General features: G+C 33.5%; 1 protein-coding gene across 1 annotated transcript; it reads right to left on the bottom strand.

The window, feature by feature from the left end:
- Nucleotides 1-2,198: 2,198 nt before the first annotated feature.
- Nucleotides 2,199-6,477, bottom strand: LOC18434442 (glycerophosphodiester phosphodiesterase GDPD1, chloroplastic). The gene is made up of 8 exons (XM_020667255.2): nucleotides 6,064-6,477; nucleotides 5,763-5,944; nucleotides 4,495-4,554; nucleotides 4,283-4,363; nucleotides 3,693-3,893; nucleotides 3,258-3,353; nucleotides 2,942-3,138; nucleotides 2,199-2,597 (listed from the first exon to the last, which is right to left on the bottom strand). The coding sequence occupies exons 1-8, from the start codon at nucleotides 6,152-6,154 to the stop codon at nucleotides 2,363-2,365; spliced, it is 1,143 nt and encodes a 380-aa protein (XP_020522914.1). The 5' UTR covers nucleotides 6,155-6,477; the 3' UTR covers nucleotides 2,199-2,362.
- Nucleotides 6,478-13,078: the final 6,601 nt, after the last annotated feature.

Genomic DNA, 13,078 nt, shown 5'->3' with positions numbered 1-13,078 from the left:
ATTCAATGGCAGCTTCACTCTGCCGAAGTTGAAGCTTGAGATAAAGTGAGAAGAACTCGATTTGTGTAAGATGAACTAATTTTGGAAGGGTGGTAAATGGTCATTGCCACTGAATTTTGTCCTCTCTCTCCAACCAAAGAGAAAAATATCCTAGTGTTTATTTATCCACAGAGAGAGGACATGATGAATCAAATTCGTGGGCTATTGCCAAAGTGTTTGTTTTTAATGTATTTTGTTATCACTATTTATCATTCTTTTTATTATTTGGCAATGTCTTTCACAAATTTATTTGAATAAACTTATAAACAATTTACGAAGTAACTTTATCTTTTTGAAATGTATTTTTTTTATTCAAAGTGATATACTAGCATGACTATTTTTTTTGGAAAAATAGCTGAAAATCTTAAAATAATAATAATATTAATTGAATCATGAAAGGTGCAAAATTTTACGTTGGTCGCTTATTTAACACAACCCCACCTCTTTTATCTGAAAAATAAATAATGGTATTGTATACAATGAGACCATTTACCTTAGCATAAGATGGTCACAATTACTTATAACCATCCAATGTGAAATCTGATAGCTTAGGTATGTCACAAAGTTAGAAAAATTTTCTTTTGAACATTGACCTTGGTCAATAAAATAAATGCGGCCACCCAATTTTACATCCAGTGGTCAAAGTTAGTTATGACCACTTTATACAAAAGGTTAACGGTCTCATAATATACTTTCTCATAAATAATTAAATAATATTATATATAATAGAAAGTATGTACCAAAGAGCAAGCAAATTTATAACATGCGAAGTATATTGAACTCGGATAAGATGGTCCACTCGTCATGAGATTAACTGTCATTTAAACGAGCTCAAATATGAAACCTGCGATATCCTTTCTCTCAATAAAATATTGCCAAAATATTAAATCTATGACATAGGTGTTAGAAAAAACATCTCATTTTTCTCTTAAAAAGCTAAAAAAAAAATTACATGCAGGACATCTCTGCCTCCCTGAAAACAATGTCTAAGATTGAATTTGTGTACCATAAAAATTATGTCCAGTATTGAATTTGTCCATGGTCCAATGTAGGTGTTCATGAACTTGAACTATATTTTTCTTTTACAAGCATTTGCTTGGTGAATTTAAATTGGACACAAAATTCCAAACCATTTAGGCCTATTGCCGAAGTGAGTCAAGTATATAGTATGCTCCCACAAGAGTATGCTGAATTTCAAGTCCATTTGCTAAAAAGTTAAGTTGAACACAAATTGTATTTTATTTTTTATTTTTTTCTTTTGAAAAGGTTACATAGGAATGGGTATTGAGACATAGTGCTATGAAACCTAGTTGTTACTGTCTTAGCCCAAGCCCTATTCCTATATTTCTTGGACCTTAATATCCCAGGGCACTGAGTTCATACAACAAATTCTCAATCTTCACTAGAAACCTATGTAATTTATTGATTCTATAAGCTCATGTCTTTGTTTTTTTGGGAGTTTTTACTCTTTCCTAGCATCAATGAAGTATTTATAGGGTTCTCGGTAATCTCTAGGTTGTAGAATCGAGAATCCCAAATACCGGGATCCCACTCAATATCATGTATTTAATTGGTTAAATGCGAAATAAATGAATAAAACTATAAATCGAGTGCAAGAAATAAAACAAACATAAAAATCACACTACAAGTCGAAACCCACTATCACAATGAAGATCTCCCGATTGAGAGACACCGTCCATCAATACCTTCTTTCCCATTGCAATGCCGCTACGAAAAAGATAATATTGAGAGCAACCGAAATATTTTCTCACATTAGAAATGGAAGCCTTATCAACCCAAAACTCATGAAAATACTGCCACTCTCTAGAAAAATCTATCTTGGAGACCATTCTCCATCTTAGAGACCCTTTACCATAAACCCCAAATAGTCAGTCACCTTGGAGACCATTCTCCATCTTAAAGATCCCTTCCCATAAACCCCAAAGGGGTGACCCTGATAGAGATCCTTTCCCATAACCTCCAAAAGGGTGATCCCGGAAATGATAGGTATTTTGTCTTCATTCACTCCCATTGTTTATTATCGAAATTACTTTTGAAAAAAAAACAAATTAAGACTTTGAACCTAACTTTTCTTCGTAAAAGAAATATTTTCAATCTCTTGAAACCCCAACCCATTATACATTTGTAAGACACCAATATACATTTGTAAGAGACCAATTTTTTCATTCAAATCCAACCAAGTGCATGTCACAATATCATTGCCCCGAACGATCCCAGAACTTGTTGTAGGATCGATCGTCAAAGTCATTGACTCAATTTAAGGGGGAAAAATAGTTACAACTGTATAAAAAAAAGGAAAAACCTAAACCTGTATTAATTCTGGTATAAGTTTGAAGAGGAAGGACAGTTCCTTTGCAGAAAATTTGGGTTTTGAAGTGACCCAACTGTCTCTCTCATCAATTCCTGCAACAGCGGTATCCTCTTCTTCTGTGGACTTGTTGAAGCTCGAAACTGCTTGTGAAATCTCTCTTACAAGATCCACAATCACGCCATCGACGCCCATCAGGTTTTGCATGTAAACAGCTTCAGGTACATTGCTGTTTATTTCCAGTCAAATAAATAGGAAATGTTAGCTTCATTCAACATTTACACAGATGAGCATTTAATTTAAAAGACTGTATCAATAGAAATCAGAGAAATTTAGCTGAATACACCCTCTTCAAATTGAAGCCAATTTTCAGTTTAATTTAGAAAATATGTGATGATTCTAAAGCAATGTCGAACAAATACAAATGTGAGTGATGTATTGTTTCAAAATTATTCAACTTTTCGATAAAACAAGAGATTTTATAGCTTGGCTCCTGGTTGGAAGAGAGAGTAAGTTCCACAGGAAGGGCCTCAAGCATTAACAGGGAAGAAAGGGAAAGTGGGGTTTGCTTACTTTAACTGGCCGTAGGTGAGGAGAGAGAGATTGGCTTCTTTGATCTTTGAAATGAAGCCTGGATTCCTGAAAATTGCTTTTACTTCTGAGACAACTCCCTGTAAGCCTCCAGCCAAGCAGAGTTTTATGGCTTCTTCAAGGGAGTTCCTTCGAACATCACTGTATACTTCAGATCCTCCATTTGAAAGGAAGAAGACCTGTTAGGGGAACCGCAATTGTTCACAAGCATGTAAAAAAAAATCTCCCAAAGAAAGTCTGTTTGAGAGAACCCCAATTATTCACATCTCTCTCTCTCTTATATTTGATGGGAACTTACGGGGTATGTGCTCTGCAGCTTCCTAACCAAGAGTGCTGCATCTGGCTGAAAGCTTGATAAAATGATAGGCCTCTCATTGGAGTATTCAAATACCACCTGCAAATCAGAGATTGCTCCTATTAAAGCAAAATCCATAGATTAAACATGAAAAAAAAAAAAACATAATTTCTAAACGAAGGATTGCATAAGCTATAATCGATTAACCAAAGGAAAAGATCAAATTAACTATCATAAATTGCACCCAATAGTCTTATTTAATTTTGGGACTATAGAGATCACACTGGAACAACCCCCTAATATTGCCTCTGAAGTGATAAGGAAAAAGCCTCCTCAAAATTGCACTCTTATTTAAGTGATAAAAATAAGTAAAATTTAATCAGGAGAATATGAGCTACCCAGAAATCAGCTTGTGCAAAAAGTATTGTCAAAAATTACCTGCAAAATTACTTGGAGGGTATGGATAAGATCATGTTCTTGGTAATTGATGTTGTCATCAAATTTGAGTTCGATATTGAAGCCCAAGGTCGGATCAACTTTCAGAAAGGCTTCTTGCAGGGTGCAGAAGGTGTCATTCTCTTCCACATTCCAACTATGAATTCTCCCATCTTTTGTTTTTCTTAACAGCGATTTTCCTTCCTGTAAATTGAAGAAACAGTGAGTCAAAACCATATTCTTTTGTCACTTTTCTATGACTTTCTAATATGCTTTTGTAACTTCTCTCTGTATTTCTAATTCTATACTCTCTCATTAGGATTCAAGAGGAAGAGGAAGAAGAAGAAGCAGGAAGAAGAAGAGGAAGGAGGAGGAAGACTCAGAAGAAAAAGAAAAAGCAGAGGAATCAGGGCACGGGCACTCAGGAAAACTGTGACAATGCAGAGAGAGATGCAGAGGAATCATGGCACTCAGGAAACTGTGACATGGAAAATTGAGATTTTGGTGCCCGAGAGAGAGATTCACGGCTAAGAATCCTGTCCCTGAAATTTCATATCAAACAAAAAAGAGAGTGAAAAATAAGATATACTTACAATTGCAGAGTCTCTCTGGGGGCCGTAACCAAGAAATTCCGAGAGGGTGAGATCTGTGAATCTCTTTTCACATAAACTCCCCTGTAAACACAAATATTATCAAATTTACTGTCAGATTAAAACAAATAAATTAGAAAAACTGGGTATTTCTAATTTTCAGAAAAATGAAAAAGTGCATAAAAAAATATGAATAATCGAGAGAAAAAACTTACATTTTCTTCTGTGAGGATGAAATTGTCATGGAAAATAACGGGGCAGTCATCGTTGGTCACCTACAAAAATTACAGTCTCTTCTAAGACTCTCCCATCTCCATTTTTTTTATATTTTTATTATTAAAGAGGAAAAAAGACACCGTAAATAAACCAATCAGCACCTTTATTTACCATGCGATAAAAGATAAAAAAAAGCAAAACAGAAAATAAAATAATATAAACGACAATAAAAATAAAAAAAACACTCGTGAGTAATCGGTCAAAGTTCAAACTTCAAACTTCAAAAAGTCTCTGTTACGCGGCGTAAGGCTGTCGATTCGAAACTTCGCGAGATTTCAAAATTTCGGATATAAATCAGTTTTCTACATTTATAGTTCCGTACTTCGTTACCGCCAAAACCACACTAAGTGTTTCCGTCCTCCGGATTACATCATTGAAAAGGTAATGCTTTTATGTTTCCGCGGGAGCATACGGTCGCTTGGTAAATCTTTTAGGTCCTCAAATTTTGTGAAGCGCTCTTTTCCAGCCATCAAAGGACTCGCAAAATAACATAACACAAATCAATATAAATGAAAAAAGAAATTTAAACCTCCAGATGTATTAAATTATTTAAAAACAAATTTATATTTTGAAAATAATTGAAATTTAAACCTCCAGATTTATTAAATTATTTAAAAACAAATTTATATTTTGAAAATAATGTTTCGAACACAAAAATTTTAACCCAAAAAAGAATATTTGCACTTTTCGTACAAGGGAGCAAGAGGACACCATGGTTCTGCGGGATCTATTATCTACTATTAGAAAATCTAGAAGGTTAGCCGCGTATTTTCAAAGTATTTGCGGATATTTACTTGTTGCTCAATATTCGACAAAAATCAGTTACTATTTGTAGAAATATAGCACGTTGTTTATCAACTTCTCTTAAAATTTTCATAAACCTATCGCCATTTTAATTGCCTGCTTAAAAATTTCCGGCCAACTTAACTGAAAAAGGTACAGACGTAATCGGAAAAATCTAAGAAAAGCCTCTAATTAAAATTCCATGCGAACGGTAAATCAACCATTCCATGCGAACGGTAAATCAACCGGGAAAAGAAAATCAGGCGAGTTGCAGAGCACATTAAATTTCAGGGAATCAAAGAGATACTTCTTTAAAGGCCCTCACATTAAAAATCCGAAAAAAAGAAAAGAGAGAGTGAGAGAGAAGGAGATCTTTCCTTAAATCAAGTGAGAAAAATAACGAGATTGATATCATCGTTTTTACCTGAACGTCAAATTCAACGAAATTGAGGTCAGCTTTAGCAGCGTTGTTAAATGAGAGAATGGTGTTCTCTTTGATGGCCTTCATTCTTTTATCAGGCGATTGAAGCATATTCATGCCGCTTCCTCTGTGCCCTATCACCATAAACATTGGCGGCTTATAATTCATTCTCACCGATTCAATGCCTGCAAAAACCGGACAAGAAACACTTCAAAATCCCATAAAATCGCATCAAAAACGAAAGACCAACAATAGCCGGAAACAGAGGATATTTGGCCAGGATCATCTCCAGAAAACTCCTTACCAGGCATATACAGGCTAGCGGAAAGTGCCACGCTCTCAGGCACATGATCTAGATTAGGCACATCTGAAACATGAACTGCTTTGAGAGCCATTATCGTCGGGAAAGGAACTAGACTTCGAAATAAACAGCCCGAAAATCAGAGACGATCGCCGGAACACAAAAACAGCAGGGGAAAATCCTGAGCTTGCAAGAAACCACGTTAAACCCTGGCCCTGAGGGGCCAAAGCAGGCAGGAAAAAGATCGGTAATCCTCAGAATCAGCCGGAAACTTCCAAGAACCACCGGTAACCTTCCGAAACTCTCCGGAAATTCTTCAAACTGGCCGTAAAGCAATCAAACACAAGTCGAAACTCGCCGGAAAACTCACGTAGCGCGCCGGAAAAAGAGCCCTATGGGGTTTCTCGGGAAATCGATGACTGAAAGAGGCCCAAAAGGCCTGGAGATTTAATACGCGCCAAGGAGGGTGCCTGAGGAATACACGACGGCATATTCCTCCGCTGCTTTTTCCCTATGCTTTTTTTAATCCTTTTTCGAATTATCCAACGGCTAATAATACGTATGGATGACGTGGAACGATGTGGACCCTCTTCTTGTCTTTATCCTCTGTGATTCTCTGTTTCGTTTAGGCAATGGTTCTTAGCACATTCACACCTGACGGAATATTCGTCTCCAAGGTAGGCCCCACTTCGATAAGGCGTGAAGGGCCTACGGCCGTTGGCCAGGCCGTTTACATACGGCGACTCGATGGCTCCTCCCCATTCCTCGAAGCTCCGAATCGCGTGGCATACGCAACGGAATATCCTTTTATGGATTTCAGCCACGTGTCAAGATATGAATTACACGGCATAATCTTCTTTTCTAAAAATTATTTATTCCAGCCTTCTTTTCTTTATTTATTTATTTTAGCTTTCTCTTTTTTTTTTAATAAACTTAAAATCTCCTTATTTATTTTTTTTCTTTTTTTTTTCTTTTTTGAATTCGCACTAAAAATTATTTGGATTAAGTACTAGGCCAATACTATAATGCCATGGTACGACACTTTTAAGTGCCGGACCGACTTCTTGAGAAAAAGAAAAAGAGGGTATTTTGTGAAAAATGACCCGATGTAAAATATAAATAAAATATATTATTTTTAATTTTAACAAAAATAAAGCGATTTAGATGTAATTATTTACTTTAGCTTTCTTTATTAGGGGGTGGAATTTATAGAGGAATGATTCGAATGCCTTGAAAATTTAAAATGTGAGCAATTATGTGTTCGTTACGAACATCTCTAGCTATTAGATGTAAAATTCAACAGTTTGATATGTAACATAAAGTTTGAAAAATAAAATATCTCTAGCCATCACATATTAAGTCAAGCAATTAAGGGTGTATCCCAAAGTCTAGGAATCTTTTTTTGAATTTGAACCCGATAAATAGCATACTTAATTGCCACTCAATCACACATCTTTCAGCTAAAAGTCATAAGGAAAATAGTTAACTAAGGCTGTAGGCATATCAAAACCTACACTTACACTCATTTCTCTTATTAAAGGAATCGGTGAAGCACTCATCCACCTTTCAAGCACCCATCTCCATAAAATGAATGATTGAGATTCTAGAAACTTGTAAATCCATCTCTTGACATCAAAATCCTGAAATGTAGCAAAGGAAAACGATAGAAAAACAGAAATTTTAATTTGAAACCTTGAATGCCATTCTCAACGTACAGATAAATAAGTTTTTGACGTACAAATGTTAAAAAAGAGTACATTTAGATAGGTGGACTATGTGTGGTTCACGTCTAGTACAACATTTATTATGAGGTGCGAGTTAGTTCAAGTGGAAGGCTAAAAAATGACAAGGGTTGGCCCAGAAGAACGTGGTTGAAAGTAGTGAGAAAAGATACATAAACTTATGGCATCACTAAGGTATGACCCTTAATAGAATGGAATGGCAGACCAGGATTCATATAGCTAACTCCAATTGGTTGGGAAGAGGTTTTAACGATGATGAAATATTAAGGGAGGAGCTTTAATGTTTTTTCATGAGGTAAAGACCTCGTGCTATAACTACCCAAAAATGATGAAAATACTTGTAATACTATCTTTTATTTTTTTAACCGTTTAAAAAGGATTGTATACTTCGAGATTATTTATCTTTATTATAAAGAGATGTAATTACTCCTAGTCATCAAATGTCAAATTGGATGACTATAGGTTTCATGAAATTTAAGATTTTTTTTATTAACATTAAATCTAATCAATTACATACTTAGAGTTACTTGATTTAAAATTCGATAGACAATAGTAATTCTAATCTCTTTATACTAAAAAAAAATGGTTTTACATACTTTTCCTTCTTATGTTGGATAAGAAGTGGCATTGAGTTGAGGTGGTTACCCTTGTTATAATTATATTGTGATATTTTTTAGTTAGAATTATTTACAAAGAGAACATTTATCATTTTTATATAGAGGTCATCATCATTTTTGTCCTTTCAATTTCAAAATAGGTAGTTATAAGAATATCATTGAATGGACACAAAGTTCCAAAAAAAAATTCTCGAACTTTGTCACTGTTGACAATTATATAAACCAAATATTGAGTTTCAGATCTTGTATATTAAAAGAGGGAAAAGATGAGATTAGCCCACTAGCTCATATGAACATATGAGCCCAACGTCCCAGATTGATTCTGGGTCGATCTGAAGATCACAAATGTTTGGTAGTATTTGAATTTTAGTTTTTTTTTTTTTTTCTACAAATCCAAATCATTTGAAATTTTAGACGTGTGTTTATCAAAAATAGGTGAATCTTCTAAAAATATCAAAAAAATATTTTACATGAAATAAATTGATCAAAATACCCTTACAAAGATTCGAAGGGTATTTTGATCATTTTTTCTACAAATAATTTTTTTTATTTTTATTAGGTGCGCCTTGATGAGAAGACCACACGCGTAAAATTTCAAGTGATTTGGATTTGTAGAAAATAAAATAAAATTCAAATACTACTAGGCATCTGTGATCGTCAGATCGACCCAGATTCAATATGGGCTATTAGGCTCATATGTTCATATGAGCTAGTGGGCTAATCTCATCTTTTCCTATTAAAAGATACTAAGTTTTCTATATTGGGTTTCCTATTTTGTGGGATTACTATTATCCTATTGTAGTGAGATTGGTTTCCTAATATACAAGAATTGTAGTGAGATTGGTTTCCTAATAGACAAGATTAGTTTCCTAAAAGACAAGAATTGCAATCCCTATGAATGAAATACCGATTTACTATCTGTGGATGTATGCACCATTGTCAAACCATATATATGTGTGTTGATCTATTTTCCTTCTTCTATTCTCTATTTCGTTTATTGCAACTTCAACATGGACAGTTATAAAAACCAAATATTGAGTTTCCTATCTTGTATATTATAAGATATTAAGTTTCCTATATTTGGTTTCCTGTTTTGTGGGATTACGTAGTGAGATTGGTTTTTTAAAAGACAAGAATTGTGACTTTATAAATATCTGGTAAACCAGAGTAACATTTATGAATGAAATACTAGTTAGAGTAATATCTATTAATGAAATACTGGTTATCCGTCCGTGGATGTAGGCACCATTGCCGAACCACGTATATGTGTGTTGATTTATTTTCTCTCTTCTCTTCTCTATTTCGTTTATTGCAACTTCAACAGTCACTCACCTCAAGTCATCCAATTTGACATCTAATTAGTGGAAATGATTGTGACCTCCAAAATAAATAATCTCTTTATAGAGAACCCCTTTCCAATAAAACCACATTTGGGGATATGCATTTGGTTTCTAACTTATCATTGCACACATTTTTTACATCCATTTTTTCATTATTTTCAGGGTCAGATTTTCAATATCTAATTGGTATTCTAAGTTCTTAGAATTATCTCTTTCTATTCTTGTTTTCATTTTTCCTTTTTTCCAATATAAAAAGTAAACAAGTGTGTGTAACATGCATAGCACGTGTAGTTTTAGTTCGAGTGTAATTGACATTTTCGCTTCAAAGCAATGTGTTGGCAAATGTGACGTGGTGTTGTATAACAAAGCTTGAAAGAAGAGTGGTTTAATATTCCAACAGGTGGATACACATGCTTCACATGTGCGGTTAGAAACAACAAGCAATTGGTTACTTTATTTCAATTTTAAAACATCCACAACTTTCAATTTTCAAACATCCACAACCCAGTTTCTTTGGGATTGGTATTCTTTCAATAAAGAATGACATAGAAATAATAAAAAATGTTTTGATAGGGCTGCACCATTATCAAAATAAATAAAGTCTCATTTCAAAACACATCAAAAATTTCAGTTCAGACATCGAAAAACCTTAAAATCAATCACGTCGACTTTGACCATCGTAAAAACATATTTAACTTTCAAGCCCTAAAAATAAGTGTTCACATATGCAGATCTGAATATAGTTTTTTAGCTTCGATGTTGGAATTTTATTTTAGAGCCATCACGAAGATTTTTTATTATCAAAGTGCTTTTTAAAATAGAATTTGAGAAGAAGCTTTACTTTATTGTCATAAAGCCTAGGCCAAATAGAAAATGTACCTATATTATTTTTTGGTAAATCAAAAAAAAAATGTTGTTGTGAGAGTTTTCCTTTGACAAATTTATAGTTGTACTCAAGACTTCAAATTATAATTGGATCAAAGGGACCGAAGACAATGGAAGACATGAATAATAGATTAGATCAAGAATCATGCTACCTTAACCCTTGTGATTAAAATCTCTTTCTTGGTAGAGTGTTTAAAAGACATATTTCCAACCCTAAATTAAGGCATAAGAGATGAACGTATGGTTTACATATTATTATCTTGATCTTAAATTTTCACTTGCTATGTCAAACGTTATTTTACAATATATATCAACACATTAATTACATGTGTTTTTAGTTAATCAAATTAATTTTTTGTTGTAGGGAGACTTCTATTAGATAAGATTTCGATTTAGAAAAGCATATGAAGGATAAATATAAGAGGTTTTTTTTCAAATGTTGAAGATAAAGAGGTTTTGACATTGAAAGTTTTATTTTTCATATTATATATGAAACAAAGAGAATATAAGAAGCGATAAATATTAAACTAGATAAATTTTTCTTTTTTATTAAGTAATACCTATGATATCTTTTGTTGCCACCAAACATATTGATTGCTTGATTTGTCATTGAGGTATGGCATATAACCACGGATCAGAATTGGTGTAGTCGATTTAAATAATTGAGAAAAAACGGTAATGATGGTATATTGCTTGATATCTCTTCATTGCTTAATTATAACTTTGAGCGGCTTGGAGATAACAAATGTTTTTAATCTGTCATGACTTCGAGGCAAATAATTGAGCAAAAATAAATATATATTGACAAATGTGGTTTTGCATCTCTCCTAACTGTGAGACAAGGGATGGATTGATAAAAAATAAAATATAAATTTAAAAAAGTAGCCCGCACGTTAAGGGACTTAGTACCTTAAAGTTTAGGACATGGAACATTTTAGTAAGTCGAAAAGATAACAAGACACGTCCAGTCCACGTATTGCTTAAACATTTTTTAGTACTCTTTAGATTATATCCACATCGGATTCAACTATTCAACGGAGTGTAGTTCCATACAACCAAAATAAGTGTTTTTTTTTTCTTTGTTTTTTTTTTTTTTGTATACGGTGTCATGAAGACATGGAGACCACATCTGATAGTCCTTTTTTTTTTTTAACGGTGGGACCATTTTTTATAGTCAGCATGCAGGGTCCATGTCCGCAGTCGACCATGAAATGTGATGTCCTACCCCAAGAATTTAATATTCTTGAGATGTGACAGTCAAAACATATATACATCTCTTTTTAAGACAAATTTAGAATGGCGAATTCTTACAAAGTAACAAAAGAATGTTTAAGCACAACTACAATATCTTCCAGAGTTGATCCTGAAGAGCACTCAAAATGAAACCGCAGTGATCCTGAAAAAAATATTTACCATAATTTGATGAGTTTGACTACTCAGTAAGTGATCATCATAATCATAAAAATAATCATGGTTGAAAGATATCAATATTTTCAAAAAGGAGATCTATTAACAGAAATGCATCAACAGTTTTCACTTTAAAAAATGTATAATTAAGTATAATTCGAATAATTGAAATGCGTATAATATTTTTAACGGCAGTGCATAATTCAAAAGATTTCACAAAATACCCTACTAGCGTCCCAATTAGGTCACCTATATACTCCATCAGCGTTCTGATGGGTCCATTTAATCCCTATCGGCGTCCCAGATAGGTCCACTTAATCCCTACAGGTCCACTTATACCTCACCGGCGTACCGGATGAGTCCACTTAATCCCTACCGACGTACCAGATAGATCCACTTATACCTCACCAGCGAACCGGATACGTCCACTTGCATGCTTAAAGTATTTCTAAATCTCTTTAAACATTCGAAAGCAGCAATATCATGTACTCAACATATCACTGCAAAATTTCACTGAAACCATTAATAACATTCACTTTCAATAACATTTCAAAAATACGCAATCAATTATTTTGGGCTCAAATTCAGAAAGGTAGCAGTTCGTAAAGACATTCTAGCATAATTCCCAATCTAGAATGTATAAAAAAACTCTTATGGAAATCCAAGAATACAGAATTATCACAATTTATGGGATGTCAATTCGCAAATAAACATTTCACAGACAATGCTATAATCAAATGCAAAAATATCAGTTTTCAAATAATAAGGCAGTCATTTGCACATGAATTTTACAATGTCTAAATATTCAAAAACAGTAGAAAGAAATCCCACAATTTTACTAAAAAGCAGAAATATCACATTTATTTCTAATAATTTTACTGTATCTAAAATTCTCTAACAATAGACTAGAAATATAAATTTATTTCTAAGAATTTACAGCATTTAAAATTTCTAACATAAATAAAATATCACAATTCTATTAAAAATATTATTTTTCAAAATAATGAAGTCGCTTGCGTAAAAAATT

Source organism: Amborella trichopoda, chromosome 6 (assembly GCF_054954075.1).
Source record: "Amborella trichopoda isolate Santa Cruz 75 chromosome 6, AtrichopodaSantaCruz75HAP2 v2.0, whole genome shotgun sequence".
Lineage (NCBI taxonomy): Eukaryota > Viridiplantae > Streptophyta > Magnoliopsida > Amborellales > Amborellaceae > Amborella > Amborella trichopoda.
The sequence above is the reverse complement of the archived record's forward strand: the minus strand, read 5'-3'. Positions and strand labels throughout refer to the sequence as shown.